This window comes from Thamnophis elegans, chromosome 1 (assembly GCF_009769535.1).
Source record: "Thamnophis elegans isolate rThaEle1 chromosome 1, rThaEle1.pri, whole genome shotgun sequence".
NCBI lineage: Eukaryota > Metazoa > Chordata > Lepidosauria > Squamata > Colubridae > Thamnophis > Thamnophis elegans.
The window spans coordinates 15,520,195-15,540,419 of record NC_045541.1 but is presented as its reverse complement, the minus strand read 5'-3'; the positions used below and the strand labels follow the sequence as shown (position 1 = coordinate 15,540,419).

General features: G+C 38.8%; 1 protein-coding gene across 3 annotated transcripts in view; it reads right to left on the bottom strand.

Moving 5' to 3' along the window:
• COL5A2 (collagen type V alpha 2 chain) overlaps nt 1–20,225 on the bottom strand; it is a 185,459-nt gene that overhangs the window by 8,296 nt on the left and 156,938 nt on the right. For all 3 annotated transcript variants that reach the window (XM_032220718.1, XM_032220699.1, XM_032220707.1), the window contains exons 33-50: nt 18,065–18,163; nt 16,902–17,009; nt 16,724–16,777; nt 14,026–14,079; nt 13,861–13,914; nt 13,121–13,174; nt 12,813–12,920; nt 12,663–12,716; nt 12,166–12,219; nt 10,400–10,561; nt 9,504–9,611; nt 8,862–8,969; nt 7,760–7,813; nt 6,592–6,699; nt 5,662–5,715; nt 4,905–5,012; nt 3,432–3,485; nt 651–758 (exon numbers count right to left, since the gene is read on the bottom strand). In XM_032220718.1, the coding sequence (XP_032076609.1) occupies nt 651–758; nt 3,432–3,485; nt 4,905–5,012; nt 5,662–5,715; nt 6,592–6,699; nt 7,760–7,813; nt 8,862–8,969; nt 9,504–9,611; nt 10,400–10,561; nt 12,166–12,219; nt 12,663–12,716; nt 12,813–12,920; nt 13,121–13,174; nt 13,861–13,914; nt 14,026–14,079; nt 16,724–16,777; nt 16,902–17,009; nt 18,065–18,163 (1,503 nt within the window). The remainder of the gene's footprint in view (nt 1–650; nt 759–3,431; nt 3,486–4,904; nt 5,013–5,661; nt 5,716–6,591; nt 6,700–7,759; nt 7,814–8,861; nt 8,970–9,503; nt 9,612–10,399; nt 10,562–12,165; nt 12,220–12,662; nt 12,717–12,812; nt 12,921–13,120; nt 13,175–13,860; nt 13,915–14,025; nt 14,080–16,723; nt 16,778–16,901; nt 17,010–18,064; nt 18,164–20,225) is intronic.

Genomic DNA, 20,225 nt, shown 5'->3' with positions numbered 1-20,225 from the left:
GTAAGACCCATAAAATGTATGAAGTCATGAGGCAACAAATACAATTTGCAGTACATTTTACTCTTTTTTAAAAAAGTTTAGAGGACCTAATCTTGATACGAGATGAGGAATAGGAGAGTTTTTTTGCTCCTTTATTGAAAAATCCGTATCTGGATCACTTCTATTACCCCTGTCAACATTTTAAAAAGTGATCCTTTAAATAACCAAATTGCCAGTGCAAGTGGCAAGGACAAAAAGTCTGATCTGGGTTGCTCCTAAGACAAGGAGCGTCAGATTCCTACCTCACTAGTTCAAGTGCCCTGCATTTATAAAAAAAAGATGTGGCGAGGGGGCACAGTGGTTAGAGTGCAGTACTTCAGCTGACTGTTAGCTGCAGTTCAGCTGTTCAAATCTCACCGGCTCAGGGTTGACTCAGCCTTCCATCCTTCCGAGATGGGTAAAATGAGGACCCAGATTGTTGTTGGGGGCAATATGCTGACTCTGTAAACCGCTTAGAGAGGGCTGAAAGCCCTATGAAGCGGTATATAAGTCTAACTGCTATTGCTATTGCTATTCCAAGTTTCCATGTAATTTGACTCATATAAGCTTACAAGCCATTGAAAGGACATAACGGTTCCTCTCTCTGACTGAATCAATTTCCCATTAATTACCTCAGGTCCTGCTTCTCCGGAAGTTCCTCTTAAACCAGGAGGTCCAACCGGTCCATGTGGTCCAGAATTTCCTTCTTTACCTGAAGGTCCAATAGGACCTGGGGGACCCTATATTAAAAACAAAAGTTCATGTTTATCATGTCAATAAGGGCGCATAATTAATGTCCTTCCTTTTCAGCTAAAAACACTTCTGGCCTTTCTCGGCTTTCTACAAGATAACTGCTAATACGCACAATGCATGGATGGATCAAATGATCCAACTAAATATTATTTACTAGTTATTATTTAATCTTAATAACTAATTGCTGAGCCTGATTGTTTTTCTTCTTCTCTTTCCCTTCCATGTCCCTTCAATATTGTGTGTGTGTGTGTGTGTGTGTGTGTGTGTGTGTGTGTGTGTGTGTTAATTGTATATAAATTGCTCTTGACATTTTTGGGGAAGATAATAAAAATACCATGGGATAAAAATACTGAATGATGCTAAAATACTAATTTGGTGGGGAAACGGCAAAGCTTTTGCCCCCCCCCCTCCTCGAATGGTATGGTTGTTGTGCGTTTTAAATTGTATTGTTATGTTCGTCTTTTATTCCCTGTCTGTACCCCCTTCCCTGACTGAATTGTGAGCCGCCCTGAGTCCCCTTCGGGGAAAAGGGCGGCATATAAATGTAATAAATCTAATCCAATCCAAGATGAGCAAGGTAACAAATGTTACTGAATAAGAATGAAAAGAATAAGAATAGGCTTTCTTATATGTCTTTATTAGTTCAATGCAGAGGCATCTGCATTGTGGCACCTGAGTCTGCTAACTTCGTTTCTTTCAGATATTGTCCAAAGTCCTAACAGATCTAACTGCCCAGCTGAATTGCTTACATAGCAAAAGTATTCTTCTCTTTTTCAGTTCCATCTATAGATTGAGAACCTAGGAGAGCATTTGAGTCATACCGTTTCTGGTTTTTTTAATAAAAAAAACCGGAGAGACTGAATAAATGCCAAATAAGCAGGCCTAGAGCCCTGCTGCCCTTGTTCGAGTTATTTTTAAAGAATTGTGCTGCAGTTTATGACCATTACGGTACTTTCCCAAAGTCTTCCTATTATAATTATCAGGTGTTTCCTGTGGGCACTCCACAGAGCTCTTAGACAAAATGTGAACCATGACACAAAATGGCTCCCAAAAGGCCATTGAAGGGAGCAGCTTCCTTGTTGCTGGGCTATTCAAACATTACAGTGAAGTTGGCTTTCCCAACTTCATTGGGAAAGGAGCCAAGGTGGCACAGTGGTTAGGGTGCAGTAGTGCAGGCCACTTCAGCTGATTGTTATCTGCAGTTCAGCGGTTCAAATCTCACCAGCTCAAGGTTGACTCAGCCTTCCATCCTTCCGAGGTAGGTAAAATGAGGACCCAGACTGTGGGGGCGATATGCTGACTCTGTAAACCGCTTAGAGAGGGCTGAAAGCCCTATGAAGCGGTATATAAGTCTAGGTGCTATTGCTATTGCTATTAGGGTAAAAGATGCAGATGGGTGAGTTGGAATATGCTCAAACAGCCCTTTTTAGCAGCTGCTGCCACTAACTAACTATACTAAATTGCTGTGCTTAGCTTACTTGGGGGAGGGATTTGAAACTGGGAAAGCTAGATGCCACCAAACCCATTTCCAATTTTAATGTTACTTTGATGTGGCAGAATCTGTTTTTTGGAATTTCCAGTAACAATCCAGTAGAAATCTAGGAGGGGCTTGCTGTTTTTTCTTTTACTTTCCTCAATTTAATCATTTATTTTGATAAGCTTCAATGGTAACATACTGAAGCTTTCTTCACATATGCACACAACATGCACACAAATTCACCCAGGGGCACACATTAATTTTTGCACTTTTTCTCTCCCCCTTTTCAGGAAAACTGCTGATATCAAAAGTTCACAGTCTTCATTGAGTATCCTTCCACATCTTAATCCATCTTAAATTTGTATCTCAACCCTTGAATCCAAGAAACTTAAAAACTGATTTCCCCCCACCTTTCTCCATTACGTTATCTTCAGAAAACCTGTTCTGGTTGCTGACTCTAAACTGGAGCTGTTGGTTGAAGAAGTCTTACCTGATATCAAATTTGATGTCTTTTGGCACAAACAGAAAAATTCCCCCCATATATTTGAAATCTTTATTCTCTTTTTGTTCTTCTAAAACAATATAGTCTATCAATTATGACATTGATAAAATCCATAACTTTCAAATTTCCAAAGATCCCAGTCAGCCAATGTAAGCAATAAAATTAAAGCCAGAGCAATATTAAGCTTTTAGTTGTTTATATTGTAAGTTGGCTCTTTAAAATTTGCTTGAGTTCGGTGCAAAACTGGAAATATATAAGGAGTTGAGAAAGGACATAATATGAGTAAAGAATGTAGAACACTGAGATCTGTGTGTAGGAAAAGATAACAAAAGGCCATTGGAAAAATGCACATTAATGTGCACCAACATTGCCATGATACCAGCAAATTGGAGATTGTTCTTGAAGCTTAAAAATCTTGAGGGATAGAACCTTTTTTGGACTGAAAGCTAAATCTTTGTCAAGTTATCATCTTTGCCAAATACTAGATTATATTTAGAATTCTATACACAAAGGATAAATGACCTCAAGCACAACCTTGTTTAATAAAACAAAATGTAATCCCTATCCAAATTAATTTTACTCTGAAATCAACAAACACCATCTGTAGAAACAGCAAACTTAAACCAGGGGGGAGGGGGATTTAATTGTTTCCATATTATACTTCACATCTGGTTTACTCACTCTTGGGCCAAATGGGCCTGGAATCCCAGCACTGCCTTGTTCACCAGTAGGTCCCTGCAAAACATCGTGTGGATGATCTACATTTTCTCAAATTACATCTTATCTTTAAAGAAGAAAATATGATGGTTTTGAATACATCAACCTTGAGTATCCAGTGATGACCTATTATTCTTTAGTTTCAAATTTCAGCATTTCTAATTAATGACATAATAACCTGAAGATAGCAAAACAAAACAAAAAGTTGCAAAAAATTCTAAATCCATAGACATTGGAGGAAAGACAGCCATGCTTGGCCTCCAACCACTGCAAGAAAATATAGTTTGGAGTTTTAGTACCCAGGATTATTAACCACCTTGGAAAATCAGGGCCCTAAATTAGAGGGAGAGGGAAGGTAATGCAATAAGACTCTTTCCTATAAGTCCTCATTCCCCCTACCAGCAATATTTTCCAAAGAATTTCTTGACAACAGCAAAATGATTTTGAAGACACTCCAGATTTTAATACAGACAGGAGCACAATAAAAGCAAAATTAAAATAATCAAGCAATCATTTCCATTGGGTTATATAATGTACTGCACCTTGCATGCATTTGTTCTGGCTGACAAACAGTCGCTCAGCAGTTTTCCTAGGGCAAAAACCTACAGAAAATCCTCTAAAGGATTTACAATAAATAGCTAGTTAAAAGGAATAGTTATTTTTTTCCTTTTCATTTCCAGATAAATACACCATTTTGAGCATGGAGATAGGCAATTAGTCAAGGTTAATACTTTTTATGAGCCATGGTGGTGCAGTGGTCAGAATGCACTATTGCAGGCTAATTCTGCTGACTGCCAGCAGTTTGGCAGTTCGATCCTGAACGGCTCAAGGTTGACTCAGCCTTCCATCCTTCTGAGGTAAAATAACCCAGATTATTGGGGGGAAATATGCTGATTCTGTAAACTGCTTAGAAAGAGCTGTAAAGCAGTGTGAAGTGGTATATAAGTCTAAGTGTATTGCTACACTTTTTTTACAAGGCAGCCATTGGGGCCTTTATGATGTGACATTCTAAAAGGTGACTGAGTGCATCACCAGGAAAGGAGTGTTCCACCACAATAAATAAGGAAGTAGAGGCAGAAGCAGTGGTGGGTTGCAGGCGGTACGCCCCGGTACGGGCATACCAGATCCTGCCTGGAGCACCAGGTACCATTCTCCGGAGGGTCCACCTGCCCACCTGGGCTCCTTACCTGTGCTTTAAGCTCCACCGAGAAATTGGAGCATCGCGAAGGCTTGCGGAAGCGTCATTTGATGCTACAATGCATCCATGCACGCATGCATGTGGGTAACTCCGGGGCTGTTCCAACCATACTGGTTGAAACGTAATCCGGAACCCACCACTGGGCAGAAGGTAGTTCCAAGTGCAATATGATATATGTACAAAAATGGCAGTTGCCAATGGAGAACTGGAATAAAAAAAACATATAGATAATGTCTTACAGGAGGTCCAGGGAGACCTTGCAGGCCAGTGAAACCTCGATGACCTTTCTGTCCCCTGTCCCCTCGATCACCATTGTCACCTTTGTCGCCACGAGGACCTTGGGGACCCTTAAATTAGAAAAATAAAACAAAATAAAGCAAAAATAAAACACAAAGGTACAATCCATCTAAAACCAACCCTAGAATAAACATATTTCTATGCTTTTCAAATCAGGCATTAGCAATGCGCTCCATTTCTGATAGATTTCAGTACCACCAGTTTACTTTTTTAAAACTATATTCCATATCATTCACATATTCACATATCTCTGTGTGTGTTGTACATATATTGACTAGTGCAAAGCTATTCAAAAGTCAAATTGATATGTACTGAAAAGGTATCTATTGATATGTACTGAAAAGGTATCTATTTAGACTCTAGACAAACTCCACTTATAATTGTGGATTCCTCCTATTGGTTTTAATCTCCTGCATCCATTTATGGTGTACATAAATACATACAGAAAATTTAAAATGTCAGATGTAAGAATATTTAAGAATATTTATCTTCTACCTGGAACTAGATACAGTACAGGTAAATCAAATATGAGCAATTAATATATTTTAATTATTACTTTCTTTTTCATAAGCTTCAGTTACATTGAGCTCTAAAATACAGATATATGAAACTTGTGTTGTTGAATTTATTTTTAACCAAGAGTACAACTATTTTTCAAACCATTAAGATTTCCATTAAAAGAAAATGTAGAGAACATACGGGCAAACCTCGTTTTCCAGCACGGCCTGGAGGACCTACTGGGCCTCGTGAACCCTGGAATGAAATGAAAAGATGGTTTCATTTATGATTGCATTTATATGCTTAGAACAGAGTTTCTTACAGTCTTTGTGTTATGGAACCTTTGAGGGTCTATTGAAACTTTAGCAGAAAAATGGATGAAATAAAATTCATGGATATAGGAAACTGCTCAAACGTAGTTATCAAACTATAAATCATTGTAATAAATTTAGATAATGAAATTTACTGAAGAAACACTTTTGGAGACTTGAAGCTATACATTCTCCTGTTGCTTGTAACAGAATGAAAAAGTAAATTTCAGCTAGAGGTTAATGAAAATAATCTTTTTTTAAATTTATTAAACATATTTATATGGCTGCTCATCTCACAAAATGTGATTCTGGGTGGCATATAACCAATAGTGTCACATTTATTAAAAAATACTTTTAAAAAAGTTTGAAAGCAAGATTGCCAGAGAACATCAACCTAAACACAATGCAACCATCATACACAATCCCACAGGGGCTCCAAGGTTGATGCTGAGCTTAGAGATCCCTAAAATTGATCCACAGAAGGGATCCATGGAACCCAGATTAAGAACCTATGGCTTAGAACATTCATTCATTTAGTATTTTAACTACACAGCTGTTTTATAGAAGATCATAAAGGATTCACAGTAGGGCTTGGCAAATGGGCCCTCTAAGAAACTACAGCAGCAAATCTACTAGCCAATAAAATATTTCTTAACTCAGAAACATTAATAGACATTCATCAGCCATCTCATTTTATGGCCAGAATTCTTCTTTTATGAGCTACGTCTTAAGAAGGATAAATTGATAATGGGAACTTGATTGTATGATCAAGAGTTCTGTCAATGAAATGCAAATAATGTAAGGGAAGGGTTATACTTACTGGTTCACCTCTTTGTCCTGCATCCCCTGGAGATCCAACTGGCCCTGGGGTACCTGGAATACCCTGAGAACCAGGAAGTCCTGCAGGTCCAGGCTCACCACGATCACCCTACAACAAATACCATTCCAATTCTATGATCAGATATATACAATCAGATATATACAATCAGGTCATTTCCAAGTGAATATCTTTATAAACACAAAATTACCCATTTTGTTTTATTACACTATTATTACTGAACTGCTACTGTGTACTACAACTATCTACATATATCGCTGGGATGGATCAGCAGAAGGTCATGAGATAAAACCATGTCTGCAAAATAGTCCAATAAGAGCTGAACATGTTTAGTGTGTGTTGGAGAAAAAAAAATATCTGAACATCAAAAGGAAGGGATCCAGGAACCTGGAAAAGAGAGTTGCCGACTGCTGGATTTCTGAAGGGGAGCAAACACTGCAAGATTTTTACACACCTCATAGAATAATTTGCCCTCACACTTAGGAGCTATTCTTCCCTAATGAGTGTTTATGAAGAAAAAATTGACTCTGGGGGAAAGAATGTGGGGATAGTAGATTTGGGTTTCTAAACCTGTCAGTAAATGTTATTATAAAGCATGTTGATTATTACTGCCTTGTTATTTTAAGTGCCAGGTTTTTTCTGTCTACACCACTCTGAACCACTGTGAGTAGAGAAGCATAGAATTTTTAATAACAATAATGATAGCAATATTTTAATGCAGGCCTCACTCTGCTAATTTATCTTAGCTTCCAATATATTATATGCCACATGGTGAATTATAATCCTTTTACTCCTGTCCTTGCTAAAATTAAACTGAAGATCTAAAACAAATAGATTAGGCACATTTTTACTTCCGTTGTAAAACTGGGTTTGTTTTAAAACAGTCATCCTTATTAAGAGTTCTGATGATGATTTTTCTAAATATAATATAATATATAAAGGGTGATATAAGACTAAATCAGGGCTCTCAATCTCCCAGCTCATGGACTGGATGTGTCATTCACTGGCCACACCCAGTTTAGTGAAGGGGGGGAAGCCCCAAGCCCCATTACATCACATGACAACACCGTGATGATGTGAGTTTGACACCCCTGCTTTAAATCAACAAGAAAATAACAGCTTTATTCATTGAAATTTCAAACTCACTTACCCTTTCACCAACAGCTCCATCTCGCCCAGGAGTGCCATCATTACCAGCAGGACCCTAAGTTGAATGAGAAATGAAAAAGTGGATTAATTATGACATCAGATTTGTCCTAAAATAATATTTTATACATGGGATTGCCTTTGAAAAAAGGCTTGGAAATTACAAGATGATTACAGACATATAATAGGAAACTCGAACGATCAAAATTAAGTTGTGTTGATAATATTAAGACTAATATTCATATTGCTATTTCATGAAAATGCAGCAATATTTTTAAATTGCATTTTTGAAACTACTAAAACCAACTAGATTATAATACCAGTAGAGAATGGCTTACAATACTTGCCATTTTTTAAAACAATTATACTGGCCTCTTGTTCAACCTCCTAAATTTTATAGCAATAGCAATAGCAGTTAGACTTATATACCGCTTCATAGGGCTTTCAGCCCTCTCTAAGCGGTTTACAGAGTCAGCATATTGCCCCCACAGTCTGGGTCCTCATTTCATCCACCTCAGAAGGATGGAAGGCTGAGTCAACCTTGAGCCGGTGAGATTTGAACCGCCGAACTGCAGATAGCAGTCAGCTGAAGTGGCCTGCAGTACTGCACCCTAACCACTGTGCCACCTCGGCTCATGCCTAGGTATAGCCTACGTAATGAAGGGCAACTGGTAGCCTTCAGCTGAATTTCACAGCTCAAATACAAGAAACATTGAAAATCTTCAGTAGCATCTCTATGCATTTTTCCTTCAGTCAAAAATGAAAGAGAGGAAAAACTAAATGCCAAAAAGATGGGGAGAAACAACATGTCAAAAAAGAGAATAGAGGACACCATCCAGCTCTTCCCTACTATTTCCTTTAGTCCACCAACACTGAGGCCTCTAACAGACTACCCTCCCTCATAACTTCTACTGAAAGACTTTCAGTAGAAAAAAAACTTGTCCACATCTGGGACTGACTTTCTTAAGGATCATTGGGATAAAAATATATTTTCGTTGAAAGAATATAAGTTCTGGAAATGTATACATTTATTCACAGCAATTATTTGAATCCATAATGTTGTTAACCTATTCTTATTTCAACACCGCCCATGAAAAACCACTCACCTCTGGCCCTGCATCACCCACCGGTCCAGGAGCACCTGGAGTACCAATAGGCCCAGAAGGACCCTTGTCCCCTGTTGGTCCAGTTGGACCTTGTTTTCCAGGAGTTCCCTGGCATGAAAAGAGAGACCATGTTAATGATTAAAGCCATTGGTGATTGTTATGTATAGCAAAATAATCAGACATCAGTTTAAATGAGCCTCAATCATAGGTACATTCTTACAATGGTAAAATAGAGTAACAGAATAAAAGTGTTGGAAGGGACTTTGGGGGTCTTCTAGTCCAACCTCCCTGCTCAATCAGGACACTTTATACCATTGAAGACAACTGGCTGTCCAGTCTCTTCTTATTAAAAGCCTCCAGTGATGGAGCACCCACAACTTCTGAAGGTAAGCTGTAATACTGGTTAATTGTCCTCACTGTTAGGAAATTTCTCTTAATTCCAGCTTGCTTCTCTCTTTGGTTAGTTTCCAACCATCTTGTCCTGCCCTCTCTTGGTTTGGAGACTAATTTGACCTCCTCTTCTCTGTGGCAGCTTCTCACATACTGGACTACAGCTATCATATCACCCCCAAGTTCCTCTTTTCACTGGAGTTGAACAGAATTGAGTGCATAGTCAAAAATGCCAGTTGTAGCAATACTCACTGCAGAGCCTGGCAGGCCGGGCATGCCTCTCTCTCCACGCTGGCCTGGCATTCCCACAATACCTCTCTGCCCAGTAGTTCCAGATGGACCTGGGGGGCCATCAGGACCCTGGAATACACAAGTCAAAAATGGGCTTACTTAGCAACCTCTAACATTTATATTCAACCAAGGTGTCATAGTTTAGCATTTGAGCTAATCAAGAAATAGCAAGGATAAGAAAATCTAATGCCGCTGAAAGCTTCAGCTGTAATATATGTTTTTTGTTTCTTTGCTCTAAAATAAGTGATGGGGGGGGGGGAATTGAAGAAAAAGGCTCAATGATCCTCAGCATTTTGAGTTGAAATCAAGGCTTCCCTCTACTCTTTCCCAAAAATTAGTGCTATCTCAGCTGCAAAAATCCAGACAACCAACTACAGAGCAGCAAAGAAATACAAGCGCTAATGCTCTGCTGCTATCCAGGGCCTATCCAGAAGTTGTCTGGTCAGATATAGTAACCCTCCTAGCACTTGTGGGTTACAATAAAGAATATTATTTTCTTTAGCTTTAATGCAGAGTCTTCATTTTGAAAAAAGGCCTGAGTGGACATGTGAATTAGAATGGACGAAAGAGAAAAATGTGCAGAACAAAAAAGCAGGAGTTGTTATGTCAAAAGAGAATTAGAAGCATTAGTAAACAAAAAAAGGGCAGCCATATCACAGATTAGAAATAACACCATAAAATATATATTCTTGTAGACTTTGTCGCACCTGGTAATGAGATAATTCTGGTTCACTTCTAAAGGTATATGAATAATTGAATTCTTGAGGGGTTCAAGAAAAAGTTTAGAATGGAAAGTTTCCTTATTTCGTTTGCAAACACAAACTTTTCTCTACTTCCCAGTCTCTCCCTCTACTTACATGCTGTCCATCTTCTCCTGAGTCTCCTTTGTCTCCAGGACCGCCAGATGGTCCTGCTGGGCCTCTATCTCCTACTCGACCATGACCACCAGGATCTCCACGAATACCTGGAGGACCTTCTTTGCCTGGTTCACCAAGAGGCCCAACTGGACCAGGAGCTCCCTGAAAAAAGAAGCTTCTGTTAAAATCAGACAGGTCAGTGATATAACTTCGCTTCTTTACTGCATTTATAGCATATTGCTGCTCTAGAGCATAGCTAGGATGCTTCCTATTTTATCAATAGTCTTTCATTATTACACTGATCACTTCTAGACCTGATCCAAACCTCAGAAAAATGTATTGTATATTTCTAAGTTTTCTTCATCTTACTTTTCTAATAAATAATCATGTTGCCTATATTACATGCATTGGAAACATAATAGATTGCCATTAGATTATTGTCAAACACTCCCTAATTATTAAATACAACTGGGTATGACCCCAATATTTACATACTGCAAATAATTTTACTCTTTTGTTTAATATGGATTTTAATATTACTGTTTCTTATCCCTTTGCCGAAATATTCTCAAGCAGGACAAAAACCACAATAAAGATTCATTTACTACTCAATATAACAATACACATGGGACACTTATTTTTTTTTCTTAAAATGCAAGATAGTCCTTAAAGTTTTAGAGTCCCAATAATCTTTTTGTACAGTCTTGAGCCAGGTGATAGAATTGATCCAACCTCTAAATATAGTGTTTCATGCACTCCAAGTAGAATTTCCTTCCAAGTGAAATAGCACTTTAGCACCAGTGGGCCTAACATCCCTATGCTAATGTTCCCATTTATTTGTAGAAATTTCCTGTGTTCTTATTCATGTTATCTTGTAGATGAGTGACACACTAAATAAATAATAAAGAAATAAATAAAATATATCTTACAAGAAATGAATTGTGCAGCGTTAGCCATAAACCAGAGTGTGTAACTTTATTTATATTATCTTTATTGATATTAATACTGGTATAATCTTTCCCCCTAAAAGTATATACCAAGAGAGTTTAAAAATCTGCAAGTTGTTGGTCACGGTATTGCAAATGAAATTCCAGTCCAGTTGTGACATCATGTTCATCAACTTGCAGGTATTCATCCACCATTTGTGGATGCCCATGTTTCCACCTTTTTAGTCTCAGACAATCCTGCACTGAATGAGGGACAATAACTTGACAATAACTTGGCCCAGTAGTTCTCAATCTTTTCACCACAGATCCCCTTTAAATACCTTTTGTGGCCACAGACCATGTTCATGGACTCCCAAGACTTAACTCAAAACTGAAATCATAACATTTCTTCAAGCTTCTGCGGACCTCCTGTGTTGACACTAGTTCCCCCAGGGGTCCACAGACTCTTGGTTGAGAACCACTGACTTGGCCTAAGAGCACCAGTAGAGTAGTAGTGGAGAAACCTTTTCCATACAATTCATAATCTGCTATAACACATTGACATCTTATCTCAAGGGCTGGAACCTGAGATTCTGAATCTCAAGTCCCAACCTTCCTTCCCCACACCATTTTTTTTGGCATTTATGAATGGGAGTTCTAGTTCAGCAATACCAGGAAAATACATTTTCTCCCTCTGCCTATTTTAACACAAAATGGGACACACACATGATATTAAAAAAATAAATAAATTTGATCTTTGATACTTTTGCACTGTTTTATAATACTTCTTTTAAAAATAAAATCCTTACTGTAATATATCTAATTAAACATCTAACGTACTGTAGGTCCTGGGGGTCCAACTCTTCCAGCAGATCCAGGAAAACCTGTAGCACCCTAGGAATAAATGAACATACATCAGAGGTGGTATTCAGCTGGTTCTGACAGATTCTGGAGAACCGGTAGTGGAAATTTTGAGTAGTTCAGAGAACCGGCAAATAAGCTGGCCCTGCCGCTACTGCCTCCCAGCTGACCCCCTCCATAGGAGAATGGAGCTGGAAAGCAGGTTAGAGTGGTGGGGAGGGAATTTGGATTTTGCAGTATCCTTCCCCTGCCATGCCCACAAGTCATGCCCACAGAACCAGTACTAAAAAAATTTGAATCCCACCACTGACATACATGGGACCTAGCAAATATTAATATGTTGACAAGCATTCTTTATTGTATAAAGACTCAAACATCATATCTGAAACAGACAATGGTGCTAAGAATGTCATAGACATCCCAATCAAAATAAATGCTAGAATTATACTCAGAGGAACTTTGCTCAATCAACTTACAGGGGGTCCTTTTGTACCACGGCCTCCCTTGAGTCCATGAACTCCATGCGGGCCCTGAGTGGAAATAAGAAAAGGAAGATTAACATTCAGCTGCCGCACCAAATGATAGGAACCAGAAGTTGTTGTTTTTTCAATGAGATTTTTACTTACTGGTGGACCATGAGAACCTGAAAGACCTTGAGGTCCTGGGAATCCAGCATCTCCTTTCTGACCAGGTTCTCCAGGTTCCCCTTTCACACCAGGTTGACCATCAGGGCCCTAGAGACATTCAGAGAAATGACCAATCCGTTTCTTTCATCTATTCCAAGCCTACGTTATGAATGTTATTTTTAACTGATTAAAATGGTGTTTTTTTTTAAAGGCCCGGTACAGATTTTGTGTTTAAGAGCCTTGCAACATAGTTCTCCTTCTCTGAAATCACAGGTTCAAAAAAAGAATAGTTCAAAGAAGCTGCACACCTGAGGGCCAGCAAATCCAACTGGGCCAGTTGGGCCATTTTCACCACGGGAACCCTAGCAGGAAAAAAAAAAGACATTCCAAAAGAATGTTAAAAACATACAATTTTTGCTATTTTTTATGATGCAACTTCAGCAGTTCATGATTTACTCTGGTTAAAAAAAAATAAACTGGTTGTATGCTAAATACATTTATAGAATGTGTTTTGCAGAAGCAACTAATGGTATCAATCACCACACAACCATATAGATGTATAGATGATCTTGTTAATATATTTAAAAAGTTTCAATCATCATCACCACTACTGGAATTCTATAAATGCTAGAACAGGCAATCTGACTCTTCCCAAGAATATATGGTATATAGAATTACGATGCCTTAATATATGATGTAATTGATGCAATATTTTTTTTTAAATATTATACAGTTACATTCAAAATGATACGTTCTATTATAAATTAATAGGCAGTCATTATTATTTTTTTCGATTAGCAGTATTATGGAAGGTGAAGATTTGATTTGATTTGAAGTTTATTTGTATGCCGCCCTTTTCCCTGAGGGGACTCAGGGCGGCTCACAACCAAAGGGGAGGGGGGAGACAAACTTTTAACATATAAGAGAGAAAGAGGGGATGAATGAGTGGTAAACAGAAAAAGCAGTGGGAAAAAAAATTGTCATTGTGCATAATAACAATACCAACATCCAACTTAGGAAAATTCGGACAATGTGATTCTTTACTTACAGGATTTCCACGAGAGCCTGCAGGGCCAACTAAACCTCGAGGACCAGGTTCACCCTTAAATTAAAGAAAAGGCTATTAGATACTATCATATATCATCCTGAAAAGTTGTACTATAACATAATAATAAACCCACTGCATAGTTGATAGTTTTACTAACTGTTTTACCTTTTCACCAGCCAGACCTGCGGGGCCATTTGGGCCTAATGGACCTGGGAGTCCCTAGGAGACAATAATAATTCTAGTAAGACAAGCAATCTTTCATGATTTGTACAAGCTCTTTTTTTTTTTTTTTTACTTTCTTCAGAAAAGAAAGCCATGCTGGACCACTAATATTCATGAGGTTAGGCTAGAGGAAGAGCTAAGAACCCTAATAAATCAGAACAAAACTTTATTTGGAATAGAATTTGGTGCCTTCAAACATTTATAGCACGTGAGCTCCTGCTACAAATCAGTTCAGGTTTACTAGTACGTGATATCAAAAATATGCTGCAATACGCTATTAGTTGAGAGTGAAGATTCGTTCTCTGAGCTTTGGGATTGGTTTCTGAACGTTTCATTACCTGGTTTCAAACCTGGACCTGATGTAATCTCCTTATCACAAGACCCATCATAAGATTCACTGATGACTCTAGGTGAAGCTAGGCAAAATCATATCAGATACCTGTACAATTAGCACAGGGGTGTGTGCTCTCTTCACTTCTCTTCTCTGTATATACCAATGACTGCATCTCAAACGATCCATCTGTTATAAACTACTGAAGTTTGCAGATGATACAACAGTGATTGATTTCATTCGAGACAATGATGAAACTACATACAGACGACAGGTTGAACAACTAGACTCGTGGTACAACCGGAAAAATCTGGAACTGAGCACCCTCAAAAGCGTAGAAATGGTGGTAGACTTTAGGAGAAACCCTCCCATACTACCACCTCTTACTGTTATATATGTTTGAGGGAAAGACGCAGGAGCCATGGAATCAGAGAGTAAGATGTTTATTGCGAGATGACAGCGATTCAAAACGTCCCTGCAACTGTCAGGGTATTTATACTCGAGCCCAACGCAACTGTCAAATGACCAGCCAATCAGAGAGCTGGTAACAGGGAACATTTGCATATATAACACTCCTTCCCCCCAGTTATTTGCATACTCAACACTCCTCTAACATTTGCATATATAACACTCCTTCCCCCCCAGTTATTTGCTTTGTGTGCAAAGAAAGTCCAGTATTTATACTCGAGCCCAAAGCAACTGTCAAATGACCAGCCAATCAGAGAGCTGGTAACAGGGAACATTTGCATATATAACACTTACAATACTAGATAACACAGTATCAACAGTAGAGACCTTCAAATTTCTAGGTTCTATCATATCTCAAGACCTAAAAAGAACACCTAACATCAAAAAACGTCATTAAAAAAGCACAACAAAAAATGTTCTTTCTGTGCCAACTCAGGAAGCTCAAACTGCCCAAGGAGCTCCTGATTCTGTTCTACAGAGGAATTATTGAGTCTGTCATCTGTACCTCTATAACTGTCCGGTTTAGTTCTGCAACCCAACAAGACAGACACAAACTTCAGAGGATAATCAGAACTGCAGAAAAAAACAATTACTGCCAACCTGCCTTCCATTGAGGACCTGTACACTGCATGAGTTCAAAAGGGGGCTGTGAAAATATTTACTTGCATCCTGGACATAAATTATTTCCACTCCTACCCTCAAAATGATGCTATAGAGCATCATTTACACTAAGACAACTAGATACAAGAACAGTTTTTTCTCGAACGCCATCACTCTGCTAAGCAAATAATTCCCTCACCACTGTCAAACTATTCACTAAGGCTGCATTCCTATTGCCATTGGTCTTCTCATCATTCCTATCACCCATCTTCTCCCACTTATGATTGAAGGACTGTAACTTTGTTGCTTACATCCTTATGATTTATATTGATATTGATTGTTTCCTGATTGCTTATTTGTACCTTAATAGCAATAGCAATAGTTAGACTTATATACCGCTTCATAGGGCTTTTCAGCCTTGAGCCAAGGTGGCGCAGTGGTTAAATGCAGCACTGCAGGCTACTGCTAGATCAGCAGTTCAGCGGTTCAAATCTCACCGGCTCAGGGTTGACTCAGCCTTCCATCCTTCCGAGGTGGGTAAAATGAGGACCCAGATTGTTGGGGGCAATATGCTGACTCTCTGTAAACCGCTTAGAGAGGGCTGAAAGCCCTATGAAGCGGTATATAAGTCTACTGAAAGAAAAGAAAGCCCTCTCTAAGCAGTTTACAGAGTCAGCATATTGCCCCCAACAACAATCCGGGTCCTCATTTTACCCACCTCAGAAGGATGGAAGGCTGAGTCAACCTTGAGCCTAGTGGGATTTGATCAGCCGAACTGCTGAACTGCAGTCAGCTGAAGTAGCCTGCAGTGCTGCATTTAACCACTGCGCCACCTCGCCACCTTATGCTATACATTATGATTCTTGACAAATGTATATTGTCTTTTTATGTACCCTGAAAGCATATGCACCAAAGACAAATTCCTTGCGTGTCCAATCACACCTGGCCAATAAAGAATTTTATTCTATTCTATTCTGTTCTATTCTATGACTCACAGCTGACCCATCACAAGACTCTCACAAGCCATTATAAACATTGACATTAACATCCCCTAAATTCCACTGAAGATGTTACCTAGCCTGGTCATGAAATGTTCGGAAACCAACGCAAAAGCTTGGAGAATGAACCTCCGTCCTCATCCTACACCCAAATTACAGATATTCACCACTATTGCAACCTGTTAGTTATAATCTCTCATTAAGACCCAGCACTATTAGCATAAAAAGAGGACTCTCCACTTACTCTGGCCCCATCATTGCCAGCTGTTCCTTCACCTCCTTTTTCTCCTATGCTGCCCTGAAAAAAGCATAAGGAAAAAAGTCATTTACAAATAACTATATAAAGATGTAAGGTTGTGTAGAAAAGAAAAGAAAATCCTCCTACAGAAAAGAGAACTCATGGACATTTCTAAAAACTTTACCCGATCACCCTTGGGGCCAGGTGTTCCAGCCAGGCCTCTCTCTCCAGGCATTCCCTGAAGACCAGGTGGGCCTTGATCTCCTGATGCTCCTGAAGGGCCTGGATTTCCCTGAACAAAAGGAAAAGGAAGTTAAAGGGGAGGAAGTAATTTTGGGGAAAGGAACAAATTTGTGATCCTATTGGTCTCTCTATCTATCTATTGGACAGACCCTCCTTGCATTTTTTTAAGATGGGTGCATTTCCTCATCTCCAGAACACAGGAATGTCCTGTTAGGATGTACCATAAGGAATCACATTTCTTCTGAATTGAAAAATATCTCAGATTTCTTCAACTTATGAGCCATCAAAATGCAGGTCATCAGCCATAAACAGCAATGCACTGGTGTTATATAAACTGTGGCTTAACCAATGTTTTGTTGTCTGAATGTGATTGTTCAGCAGAGCTATTTCAGAATGGATCTCAATTAGATCTGTCTCCTAAAACCTGAAAGGTGTCAAAAATGTTGTAAGTTCAGACAATTGAGGATTACAAACCTGATTTGTTTGTCAATGTATGTATAAATGTGAGTTCTTTGTCTTTATTTTAGCCCTTTTATTCTCCAAATAAAATTGGGAACAAATGTAATATAAAATAAATCCACAGGAAAATGATTGTAATATGTCAAAATACCATCACTTATATAATCTCATTGATATGTTCTTTAGAGGAACTCTATTTTAATTAATGTATGTTCTCCATATTAGTAAATAAACAAAATTTCTAGTTTTACTTTATTCTAGTTTTACTTTACTTTATAATGTTAAAATGAACTTGTCAACCATCTTAAAATAAACTTAATGACATCCACAAAAACCCTAAGCTGTACAAAACTTGATTTATTATAACTTTGTTCCTTGTGTGGGCATCCACCTAGAAATTCCAGATTTGTTGGCTAATCTAGGAAGATGGAAAAACATTCCAGAGAAAGACACCACCATCACCCAAAAAAAACCTTCATGGATGCAGTTACCAGGAGTCAAGCTCATTTTAAGAATGTCCATATCTCTATTTTACTACTTGATTGGATGAACACTGCTGTAAGCATCATCCACTCTCTATATATGGAGACAAATGGTGTGTGCAGACATGCATACCCACTTATAGTACATATGGACACTGCTTACCTTTGGACCATCAGGACCTTGACCTCCAGCCATACCCTTTTCCCCCTGAAGACCAGATGATCCTGGGTTCCCTCTTTCACCTGGATGGCCACGTTCTCCCTGGAAATAACATTTAAAATAATTTAGTGATTGTAAATGTAGTTCTATCAAACTCATTCCATATATGCTAGCAATGAATTTTACAAAAAGGAAAGATGAACCTGTTGACATTGGCAATATTTCTTTAACAGTATATTTAAAACTGTCCTTCCTCATTAAGGGATACTGATCTAATGGTCTTTATATATTTTGAATTTAAACTTGAACTCAGCCAAAATGGCCAGCTAAGTTGTGGATCAAAATATTGGAGAGCATGCCTGGGGATGTTATTCTCTGCAGATTTGGTACATATCATATAATACTAACAATTTCCCCTAATTGCTATAAGTTGTGGAGGTGTTGTTACTCATTAAACTGTAACACATCACATGGTTATAGATATTGCTGATGAACTTTCATCTCTAGAGCTAAATGGATCTGCATCAAGCTACTACCTGAATGGCAAGCACCCAAAATTTACATATACAATGCAATGCACACAGCACTGAAATATGTAAAGCAATATAAGCTAAGCATACCAATTAATAAACAGAAACAAACAGCTAATTCAAGGGGTTCTAGAATCTGTGACAGAATAATGTCCCGTTGAAATGAAAAATCAAAGACTCAAAATATTTCAGATAAATATAAACCTGATATTGTACAGGGACTTCTTTGTTTGTTTGTTTTGCCTATCAGAGCTCGGGGAGAATGTGTTTATTGTCATGAATTCAAACTGTAATACAGGTGAAACTCGAAAAATTAGAATATCGTGCAAAAGTTCATTTATTTTAGTAATGCAACTTAAAAGGTGAAACTAATATATGAGATAGACTCACTACATGCAAAGCAAGATAGTCCAAGCGGTGATTTGTCATAATGGTGATGATTATGGCTTACAGCTCATGAAAACCCCAAATCCACCATCTCAGAAAATTAGAATATTACATGCAATCAATTAAACAAGGATTGTACATAGAACAATATCGGACCTCTGAAAAGTATAAGCATGCATATGTACTCAGTACTTGGTTTGGGCCCCTTTTGCAGCAATTACTGCCTCAATGCGGCATGGCATGGAAGCTATCAGCCTGTGGCACTGCTGAGATGTTATGGAAGACCAGAATGTTTCAATAGCGGCCTTCAGCTCTTCTGCATTGTTTGGTCTCATGTCTCTCATTTTTCTCAGGTGAGTTTGCTGGCCAATCAAGCACAGTAATCCCACGGTCATTGAACCAGGTTTTGGTGCTTTTGGCAGTGTGGGCAGGTGCCAAGTCCTGCTGGAAAATGAAGTCAGCATCCCCATAAAGCTCATCTGTGGAAGGAAGCATGAAGTGCTCCAAAATCTCCTGGTAGACGGCTGCATTGACCCTGGACTTAATGAAGCACAGTAGACCAACACCAGCAGACATGGCTCCTCAAATCAACACAGACTGTGGAAACTTCATACTAGACTTCAAGCATCTTGCAGTGTGTGCCTCTCCATTCTTCCTCCATACTCTGGGTCCTTGGTTTCCAGATGAGATGCAAAGGTTGCTCTCATCAGAAAAGAGGACTTTGGACCACTGAGCAATAGACCAGGTCTGTTTTTCTTTAGCCTAGGTAAGATGCTTCTGACGTTGTTTGTTGTTCAGGAGTGGCTTGACAAGAGGAATACGACATTTGAAGCCCATGTCCAGGATCCATCTGTGCGTGGTAGCTCTTGATGCACTGACTCCATCCTCAGTCCACTCCTTATGGAAGTCCCCAACACTTTTGAATGGCCTTTTCCTGACAATCCTCTCCAGGCTGCGGTCATCCCTGCTGCTTGTGCACCTTTTTCTTCCACACTTTTCCTTTCCACATAACTTTCTATTAATGTGCTTTGATACAGCACTTTGGGAACATCCAACTTCTTTTGCAATTACCTTTTGAGGCTTTATGAAGGGTGTCAATGATGCTTTTCTGCACAACTGTCAGGTCACTAGTCTTTCCCATTATTGTGATTCCTACTGAACCAGACTGAGAGACCATTTAAAGGCTCAGGAACCCTTTGCAGGTGTTATGGCATAATTAGCTGATTAGAGTGGGACACTTTGGGCCT